General features: G+C 37.8%; 1 protein-coding gene across 2 annotated transcripts in view; it reads right to left on the minus strand.

The window, feature by feature from the left end:
* Positions 1-11,376, minus strand: part of DNAJC3 (DnaJ heat shock protein family (Hsp40) member C3) — a 78,905-nt gene that overhangs the window by 38,715 nt on the left and 28,814 nt on the right. The window contains exons 3-4 of one of the 2 annotated variants that reach the window (XM_029936527.1): positions 11,129-11,253; positions 9,214-9,288 (exon numbers count right to left, since the gene is read on the minus strand). In XM_029936527.1, the coding sequence (XP_029792387.1) occupies positions 9,214-9,288; positions 11,129-11,253 (200 nt within the window). The remainder of the gene's footprint in view (positions 1-9,213; positions 9,289-11,128; positions 11,254-11,376) is intronic. The other variant, XM_029936526.1, reaches the window with a different exon arrangement.

An 11,376-nucleotide genomic window follows, 5' to 3' on the forward strand; every position in this document is an offset into this window, starting at 1 on the left:
ACCCCTACTCCAGGGATACCAGAGGGGTCGTTTTCTTCAACGACAGGACATTCACCTTCCGCCTGGATGGCCCTTCCCAGCCACTTCGCTAACACAGATTCATTCATCCTCTTAACATTCAGTGCATTCCCTCCTTTAAAAAAGCTTGACTCCAGACCCCCAAATCCCAGCTATGTGAGGTGACCATTCTGTCTGTTCCCACAGGGCTAAGTCACAACATCTGTGCTAGATTCTTTCTTACCCCAGTACAATCTCTCCAAAGGCTGAGACTAGTTTTCTTTATCAGCAACTCTCTAACACTACCTACCACTAACCTACCACTCTGCCTTGTAAATAATATGCACTCCAGTGCTCACTGACCTAACAAATGACCACATGCACCAGCTAAGGCAGGAGTCACTGATGGCTCCAAGACAAACGAAACCATTTAAAATGCTGATGAGGGTTAGGATAGCTGGTATGGACCTGAGGCGATGCTTATTTACAGGAGACCCTCCTAGAGCAGAGGAACCTGCACACAGAGCAAAGAACACAATTCTCCCTGTAGCCCAAAAAGAGATTAAGTATATTCAAACTTCTGTTCTGTTATGTAAAATGTAGCTAAATACATCCACCTGGCTGTACACAGCACTTTTTTTAGTATGATTAAATCTTTACTATATGTAATGGGCTGGTAAATGCTCTTATATACCACAAAAAGTCCATTTAATTAAAAATACATAAAGCAAACAAATTATTATAGATCCTCCATATTCACAAATCTTTAAAAATCAAAGTCTAAGAATTCTTTGTTTGGTAAAGATAAAATACAGTCATAACACAAAATTTATCTTTTCGGTCAAGACCCAGAGATCATCTACAGTATGGTACCAAACTTTAAAGATAGGATGTCATCTATACAATTTCTGTGCTTTGCAATGAGGTCAACAAGGTCCTCAGAAGGTAAGAACTTCTCAAAGTCACTTTTCTTCCAAGAAGTACCAATGTTATCAGTTGTTTACATTATCTTTCCAGAGACTTTTGTCTGTATATAAGCAAATACCTAAGTTTTCTCACTCTTCTTTACATGAATACCAACAAATGTTCTGCTCCATGTGAAACACATATACAAGTTTGAGTCCTGTGCCCATATTCAACAGGACTAGCCTGCAGGGCATGCAGACAATTACTAATGATAGCAGAGAGTGACAATACAGTGCATAAGAATGCAGGTTCTGGAACCCTCTAACTACCTGCTTACCACTGCCGTAATCTGGGGCAAATCACCCAACTTCACTGGACCTCTATTTCCCCAGCTGTAAATTAGATTACCAGTATACCAGACCCCCGAGGCAGAACAGTGAGTAAGTGAAAGATTCCACACAAATCCCTTAGGGATATGCCCTGTGCATCCAGACTGCTGTCCTAACCAGGGTGAAGGTACAAAAGTAGGTCTAAAACCCAAGGCTCCTTACTGCCTCTCATTCCAAAACTTGTCTTTTTTCTTCAAAATTTGTTTTATACAACTTTAAAACAGGAAAAGAGTTATAAATTTTAAAGAATTTCCCCTTACACCAGTTTAAGCAACATAAAAGTTTTCTGTATTAGAAACAGCATTTACACACAATTTTTATTTTGCCCTTTAACTGACTTTATTTTGCATAAGCAAGTCTATAAATTAATAGCAAACATAAATAATTCTTGGTGATGAGTATTATTCTATCATACTGACACAATATCCTCTAACAGTTTCCAAAACAAAAAGAACTCCAATAAGTATCACTGGGCAAAATGTTTTTCTTTCATAATACTTACTACCAGATTTTTCTGTAAAAGTTCTGTTTATACTTGCAATGTCAACAGTACTACCTAACTGGGAAATTTCCTTAAATTCTCCTCAGTTCTGGGCTCTGTGTCTATTTAATCCTGCTAAACAGAACAGATAGTGGTCCTGTGAACATATCTAAAATCTCTACATTTAGAAAGATGGACACTGTAGACACTGGGTTTGGGTTTGTGTCTCCTGTGCTGTCCACCTGATAATATTCTTTTATCATTTTTCCAGTAGAACCGAAGTTCCAAATGCTTAAAATTTAATCATTTATATACATGTTAACTGGTGAGTTCTTCCCAATATTCTCATTTCATGATCCTCTAACACCTCTACCCTGGGGCCCCCATAATCACTGTCCAGACAAAAGACAAACATGTGAGATTTTCTAATTATTAATGTGAATCTTAAGTCCAGGTATTTCCAGGTCACCTAAATTTATTCCTAATGAAACATAAAATAATTGTAAAGTAGATAAATTCTGTACTTGTGTCTTTCTATAAATCAAATCCAATCTAATATAATTATTCTTACACACAGTAAAATTATTGTTATGTATTAAACATAGCTTTTGTGGTGTTAGGATTTAAGTTGGCCTCCCATCTGTATTCCTGTTGAGATTCCTCTTACAGAACTGGGAAGCCTAGGTGGCTTAGTGGGTTAAGTGTCTGACTCTTGATCTTGGGTCAGGTCATGATCTCCTGGTTCATGAGTTTGAGTCCTGCAGCAGGCTCTGCATTGACAACACAGAGTCTGCTTAGGATTCTTCCTCGGCCCCTTCCTGCTCACTCACTCTCTCAAAATAAGTAAATAAACATCAAAAAAATATTTTTAAAGATTTCTTCTACAAAATTAAATGCATGAGCACTTTCCTAAAGAAAAAAAAATCACAAAAAAAATTATTCAATATGAAAAATAAAATTAAAAACACAGTGCCATTTAAAATCATTCCAAATAGGGCACCTGGGTGGCTCAGTCAGGTAAGCAGCCGACTCTGGCTCAGGTCATGATCTCACGGTTTGTGGGTTCGAGCCCCGCATCAGGCTCTGTGCTGACAGCTCAGAGCCTGGAGCCTGCTTCGGATTCTGTGTCTCCCTCTCTCTCTGCTCCTCCCCTACTCATGCTCTGTCTCTTACTGTCTCTCAAAAATAAATAAACATTAAAAAAATTTTTTTAATAAAAATAAAATAAAATCATTCCAAATAAATAAAAAACAGGTATACACATTTAACAAAATACGTACAGGATCTGTCTATTGCAAGTTACAAAACAATGATGAAAGAAATCAAAGACTAAACAAATGGAGAGGCATATTATGTTCATGGATCAGAAGACTCAACATAATAAATACTTCATTTCTCCCCAAATTGACTTTTAGGTTTATTGCAATTCTTTTCCTATCAAAATATCAGCAGGCTTTTTGTAGACATAGACAAGTTTATTCTAAATTTATATAAAAAGGTACAGGCCAGGAAATAGCTAAAATAATACCAACAGAGAAGAATAAAGTGGGAAGGAATCACTCCCCTCCCTAAGACTCCTTAAAGAGCTAAACCATCAACAGAGTACAGGGATGGCAGAGGGACAGTCACACAGATAACAGACGAGAGAGCCCAGAAATATACCCACCCAAGTACAGCAAACTGTCTTATTTTTAAAGGTGCGAAAGCACTTCAGTGAAGGATGGAAAGCCTTTTCCAAATATGGTGCTGGAACAGCGGTACGCCCAAAGGCAAACAAATCAACCTCAACCTTGCACATTATACAAACATTAACTCAAAATAGAGCACAGACTTAAATGTAAAACACAAAACTTTTAAAATGTAACATAAGAGAAAACCTTTGAAACACAGACTTGGGGAACAGTTCTTCAACAGGACACCAAATCGGTGTACACAGAAGAAAAAACAAAATTGATAAATTGGATTTCATCAAAATTAAAGACTTCTCTCTGAAACACCTTGTGCAGAGTGAAAGACAAGCTATGGACTGGGAGAACGTATTTGCAGACCACACATGTTATAAAGTATTTAAAATACATAAAGGAGGGGCGCCTGGGTGGCTCAGCCAGGTAAGTGTCCGACTCTTGATCGTGGCTCAGGTCATGATTTCATGGTGCGTGTGACCAAGCCCCCAGTCAGCCTCTGTGCTCACTGAGTGGCGCCTGCTTGGGATTCTCCCTCCCTCTCTGCCCCTCTCCTGCTCCCAGGTACACCCATGTGCTCTCTCAAAATAAATAAATTTCAAAAAGAAAGAAACAGTGAGAAAACCACATACTAGCAAGCATGCAGAGGAACGTAAAATGGCACACTCTGAAAGGAGGCTGGGTGGCTCCTTATAAAACTAAGCAGGCAATTATGACACAACCCAGAAACTGCACTTCTAGACATTTATCCCAGGAAAAGGAAAACTTCTGTTCACACTAAACCCTATACGAGAATGTTTGTAACATAAAAAAAAAAAAGTTCATAGCAGTTTTATTCATAATACTGAAAACGTGGAAACAACCCAAATGTCCATTAATTGATGCATGGGTGTCACACACATACCATGGAACACTTAGCAATCAAAAGGAACAAACTAAGTGATATATGCAACAAGCTGAATGAATCTCCTGGGAATTAAACAGAGTAAGAAAAGTCAACACCAAAGGGTTATATGCCATTTGTCCAGGTATGCAACATTTTTGAAATGTCAAAATTAAAGAAATGACTAACAAATTAGTGGTTGCTGAAAGTTATGGAGGAGAGGCCAAAACAGTATGTGAGGGACCTGGGTGTGGTTATAAAAGGGCAACAGGAAGGATCCTTGTGGTCACAGGAGTGCCCAGTATGGTAACTGTGGTGTAAAGAAAACATGTTTCGAATTAAACACACACACAGAAACAGACACTAAGCCTAGAAGGCTCAGTCCATTGAGCATCTGACTCAGTTTTGGCTTAAGTCATGATCTCAAAGTTTGTGGCATGGAGCCCATATTCAGCTCTGCAAGGACAGTGAGGAACCTGCTTATTCTCTCTCTCTCCCTCTCTCTCTGCCCCTCCCCAGATCACTCTCTCTAATAAATACACATTTTTTTAAAAAATGAACACTACTACTAAAACTGAGGAAATCTGAATAGACAGGTAGATTGTAGCAATGTCAATATCTGTTGTAATATTGTACTATAGTTTTACAAGATGTTATTATTGGGAAAAGTGGGTATTGGGTAAAGGGTACACTGGCTCTCTCTCTATTATTAATTATAACCGTATGAGAATCTACAATTATCTCAACAAAAATTTCAATTAAAAACCCTTTCACTCTAGTTGCACACTGCCATGGAAGTATCCTGGAATAATGGTGAGGGCAGTTTTAAGAACGCACTAGTTCAAGTACGACTGTCAGAAAACAATCTCAAAGTAGAAATGCTGTTCTTTGAAAGAATAAACAAAATTGAGAAACCCATAGTCAGGCTGATCAAAAAGAAAAGAGACAGGCCACAAATAGATAAGATCATGAATGAAAGAGAAGAGAGCACAACCAACACCACAGAAATACAAACAATTGTAAGAGAACACTATGGAAAATTACATGCCAACAAACCAGGCAACCTGGAAGAAATCGGCAAATTCCTTGAAACTCATGAACTACCAAAACTGAAACAGTAAGAGACAGAAAATTTGAACAGACCCATAACCAGCAAAGAAATTGAATCCGTTATCAAAAATCTCCCAACAAACAAGAAATCTGGGCCATATGGCTTCCCAGGGAAATTCTACCAGACATTTATTTTTTTTAAATAGTATTCTCTTTTACTTTTTTTTAAAGTTTATTTGTTTATTTTGAGAGAGAGCCTGCACACCTGAGTTGGGGAGGGGCACAGAGAGAGAATCCCAAGCAGGCTCTACACGGTCAGCATAACAGAGCTCGCCATGGGGCTCACACCTAAAGGAGATCATGACCTGAGCCGAAACAAAGAGTCAGACACTCACAGCATTATTCACCAGAGCATTTGCAGTTTATTGCTGGGCTACAAGGCTGGTGCAGTGTTTGCAAATCAATGCAATATACCACATTAACACAAGAAAGGATAAGAACTATATGATCCTCTCAGATGCAGAAAAGCCATTTGACAAAATACAGCATCCTTTCTTGATAAAAACTCTCAGGAAAGTAGGGAATAGAAGGAACATACCTCAGCATCAAAAAGGCCGTATATCAAAGACTCACAGCGAATAACATCCTCAATGGGGAAAAACTGAGAGCCTTGCCACTAAGGTCAGGAACAGGGCAGGGCTGGCCACTGTCACCGCAGTGGTTCAACTTAGTGCTGGAAGTCCTAGCCTCAGCAATTAGACAACAAAAAGAAATAAAAGGCATATGGATTGACCAAGGAAGAAAAACTTTCACTCTTCGCAGATGACCTGATACTCTACGTGGAAAACCCAAAAGACTCCACCAAAAATCTGCTAGAATTGATACATGAATTCAGCAAAGTCACAGAATATAAAATCAATATACTGAAATTAGTTGTAGAAAATTGAGAAAGCAGTCCCACTTACAATTGCACCAAAAACCTTAAGATACCTAGGAATAAAGCTAACAACCAAAAAGGTAAAAGTTCTGTACACTATAGAAAACTACAGAAAGCTTATGAAAGAAACTGAAGAAGACACAAAGAAATGGAAAAACATTCCATCCTCATGGACAGAAGAGCAAATATTGATACTACAAAGCATTCCACACATTCAATGCAATCCCTATCAAACTAACAAGAGCATTCTTCACAGAGCTAGAACAAACAATCCTAAAATTTGTATGGAACCAGAAAAGACCCTGAATAGCCAAAATAATGTTGAAAAAGAAAACCAAAGCTGGTGGCATCACAGGTTCAGACTTGAAGCTATATTACAAAGCTCTAATCATCAAGACAGTAATGGTACTGGCAGAAAACAGACACAATGATCAATGGAATGAAGAGAATAGAAAACCTAGAAATGGACCCACAAATGTATGGCCAATTAATCTTCAACAAAGGAGGAAAGAATATGGATTGGAAAAGATAGTCTGTTCAGCAAGTGGTGCTGGGAAAACTGGACAGTGACATGCAGAAGAATGAAACTGGACCACTTTCCTTTACCATACACAAAAATAAATTCAAAATGGATGAAAGACCTAAATGTGAGGCAGGAAACCATCAAAATCCTAGAGAAGAACATAGGCAGGAACCTCTTTGACCTTGGCCATAGTAACCTCTTACTTGACATGTCTCCAGAAGCAAGGGAAACACATGTACGTATGTGTGTATGTGTATATATACGCATATATATGCAATATTACATATATCCATATACATGTATATGTGTATATTTATTCATGTATACTAAATATGTGTGTATATACATATATATGGAGTATTAGTCACCATAAAGAATGAAATCTTGCCATTTGCAACAACGTGGATACAACTAGAGGGTGTTATGCTATAAAAAATAAGTCAGAGAAAGATATGTATGATTTCACTCATGTGGAATTTAAGAAACATAACAGATGAACACAGGGAAGGAAAAATTAGATAACAACAGGGAGGTAAACCATAAGATTCTTAAATACAGAAAACAAACGGAGGCCTGCTGGAGGAGAGGTGGGTAGGGGAATGGGCTAAGAGAGTGGCGGGTAAGGAGCGCACTTGTTAGGATGAGCACTGGGTGTCACATGTAAGTGGGCTCTACTCCTGAAATCAATATACACTGTATGTTAACTTACTTGCATTTAAAAAAATTAAAAAATAAATAAAAGTACAAAGTCCCCCTTCTGTTTCTGTGAGGTTTTTTATGGCTTGTTTTTGTTTTGTTTTGGTTTGTTCTGTTTTGTTTTATTTTGTTTTATAGAGAGAGCATGGAAGATAGAGGCAAAGGGAGAGAAAGAGGAAGAGGAGAGAGGGAGGGAAGAAGGGAGGGAGAGATAGAGCAAAAAAGCAAGAGTGAGAGAGCAAGAAATCAAGACAGAGAGTCTCTTAAGCAGGCTCGTGCTCAATGTGGAAGCTGATGCAGGACTCAATCCCTTTACCCTGGAATCATGACCGGAGCTGAAATCAAGAGTTGGATGCTCAACCGAATGAGCCACTCAGGCGCCCCTCTGTGAGGCTTTAATATTGATCACAAAAGAGACATTAACTCAAGACATACCCAAAACTCAAAGAACTCACTTTTCCAAAAGGATATAGCCAATGCCCAGTAAGGATTAATTTTTGCTAAAGCTTTCTTCTAAACTGTGTTATTTCTAAAAGGCTATGCTAATGCTGGGATTGAGAAACAATTCTGCATAAAAGATTTAAGCATTTGTTTAAAAGAAGGAAACCCATTCTTCTGTTTCATCATTCATCCATCCATTCAACAAATTTCTAACAACGCCTGCTATGGACAAGAACAAGGCCATCACATCCCACCACCTGTCCTCCAGCCTGCTCTCAAACACCTTCCCAGGTAGTAAGGAAAACGAACAATGGAGTTTTATACTGTTGATCGTTGAACAACACAGGCTCCGGGGCACTGACGCCACCCACCCCATGTAGTCAAAATCCTCATGTAACTTCTGACTCCCTCCAAACTACTAGTAGCCTACTATTGACCAGAAGCCTTAACAGTAACATAGTCCATTAACATATATTCTGTAGGTTATACATATTATATACTGTATTCTTACAATAAAGTAAGCTAGAGAAAAGAAAATGTTACTAAGAAAATCATAAGAGAAAATGCATTAACAGTACTTATACAGCCCACATAAAAGTGGACCCCATGCATTTCAAATCCATTTTATTTAAGTGTCAACTGTATATATGCCCTTTCTAGGCATTTGTTCAGAAATAAATCCAGGGAACAAAAAAAAAAGCAGGTCTTAAAATAAGCTTCATGAGGACATAAAGACATTGGCTGTCTCTTTAGCAAATCATTTTTCAATCACATGTGATCTGTAACATCCTCCAATGAGTGCTGAACACTACACTTTGTAGAGTAACCATACAGGAAATCACAAAACCCTAATTTAAGAATGCCTCATTATTTCTTCAAATCACATGAAGGGTTTGCCAGAGGTTTCTAGAGGACTTCTAGAATGGTTCAGTTAATATCTCTAGATTCTTACGGAAAACAGAGCAGAACACATGAGCAATATAAACTGTATTAAAATTACATATTCATTCCGTATACTTTACCTTCCAACTCTTAAAGTGATTCTTTAATGTCGGCCACTATGTATTAATTCAGAAACTGTGATTTTTATATATACAAATGATTTTCCCTTTTAGCTATAAATTTATTACTAAATGTCTTACTATATAAAAAAATAAGTCCAACATATTCACTCATCTTCATAAAGGTGTTCAACATATTCATGAAGCCAAATACAAGTTGAACTTACCACTTTTTTAAAATCATCTTCTGCTTCATCAAGTTTTCCTTGTTTGAGCAGTAAGTGACCTCTCTGTAATCTTGCCTAGAAAAAAGAAAGGGTGTTCTGAGAACCACACATTTCCAAATTTTCTTTAAATACAAAGAATAAAACCAAATAACCTAATGAACTATTAATGAAATATTTATTTTCCCAATGCCCATTTGACTTGGCACTCTCGAGAATAATTCCTGGAACCAATGAATGTATATAATTTTTAAGCATTAAGTATGCTTCCTTAAAAACACTTTTTGTGCTATTTTCCCCCAAACTGAAAATACGTATCCACACAAAATCCTGTACATGAATGGTTAAATCAATAGCTAAAAAGTAGAAACCACCTAAATTCCCATTAAGTAAATGTGACACACACACACACACACAAATATGGAATATTAGCCAAGTATCAAAAGGAATGAAGTACTGACACATTCTACAACATGGGTGAACTGTGAAGACAATATGCTAAGTGAAAGAAGTCAGACACAAAAGGCCAAACAGGCAAATCCACACAGACAGAAAGAAAAGTGGTTGCCAGAGTCCAGGGAATAACCGGGAAGGGACTGTTAATGGGTACTTGATTTCTTTTAGGGGTGATAAAAATGTTCCAGAACTAGACAGTGGTGATGCCTGCACAACCTTGAGAATACACTAAAACACGACTGAATTATACACTTTAATAAAAGGATGAATTTGATGGCATGTCAATTTTACCTCAATTTAATTTTTTTTTGCCATCATAATAACTTTTTTATCACCACAAAAAGAAGTTGTGTAATTTGGAACTTTACCAAAGTTTTAGAAATAATTTTGTTTTTATTAATTCTCAGTGGAAACACTCTCCTATAACCAAATAAGAACACCCCTCCCCTTTTCCCATGCATCATTCCCCCTCCATCTCTGATATTCCTCTTCTTCTCAGCGCATGATCCCACCTCTTCCAAGAATGCTAACTCTTTGATGACCAATGCAACCGTAAGACAGAAACCATATTGATAGTCCACTAAAACTTAATGCATTACTTTTACAGCACAAAAAATTTCCGATTCTCTGCTAAGGGCATCGACACACATAAAAAGCATGATGAAAGCCACTGTAATAATAATACTAGGAAAATGAACCACTTAACCTTTATGAAAAGTTGTGCTCAGTTAGCGAGGTAAAGTAACAGATTAAAGAAAAGTCTGACACTTGGGAATTCCATCCTAAAATAATTATTTCAAACCAAACATTCACCCATATCTAATCAGTTATCTGAAGTCCTTTCTGGAGTATGGCAGGACATAAACAATAAATGGGTTACCAAATTAATTCTGAAACCATCTAACCTATCCCATTATTTTAAGGTATAACATTAACCTGTCAAACACCAGAATATCCCATTAGACTGTAAACTCCTCCATTTCTGAAGCTTATGTGTTGGTTGCGGGAGAGGGCTCCGTCTAATTCAGAATTGTGTCCTCACCACCAACCACTGCACGAGGGATCTATCTCCTTTTCTTAATCCTTCCTGTGATGGACTTAATTGGAACTACCGTCAGTCACCCGACAGCCTGTAATTCAATGGCCTCTTGATAAACTGTCACTCAGCCCTCGCATCTTGCCTTGCGGTCCCCTCTACACAGAAGTCTTTCTAAGCCACAAGGCTGACGTCACTGCCAAGCTTCTACAATTCCCCAAATGCACTCACTGTTCCTCTTTCACACAGATCTTTGATTCCAGGGACTTTGGACTGTTCTTGCTGCCCAGTCTACCGCCCCCCCCCCCCACACTAGCTTCCTATGCTTTCCATTATGCCTAGCAGGCTGGTCCTCACCTTTAAAAACAAATTACCTCTTCCCAATTCCCTAAAGTTTTCCATTAAAGAAAGTTTAGATCCACTTACTGCAGTGAAATCCATCTTCAATTCAATCACTTTAGTTAAATCAGGAAGTGCTGCTTTTGATTTGCCCATAGCTAAAAAGACTGTAGCTCTCCGATAGTAAGCAATATAGTTATCTGGGTCACCATCTGAAAATTAAAATAATAAATATTAGCTCTTGGTAATTTATTTAAAAGCCCAAATCACCTAAACCGTACTATGATTTGCAATTCCCTTAAGGCATTGAGTCTTTTCATCAATAATGGGTCGAG

This window comes from Suricata suricatta, chromosome 4 (genome assembly GCF_006229205.1).
Source record: "Suricata suricatta isolate VVHF042 chromosome 4, meerkat_22Aug2017_6uvM2_HiC, whole genome shotgun sequence".
In the NCBI taxonomy this organism is placed as follows: Eukaryota; Metazoa; Chordata; class Mammalia; order Carnivora; family Herpestidae; genus Suricata; species Suricata suricatta.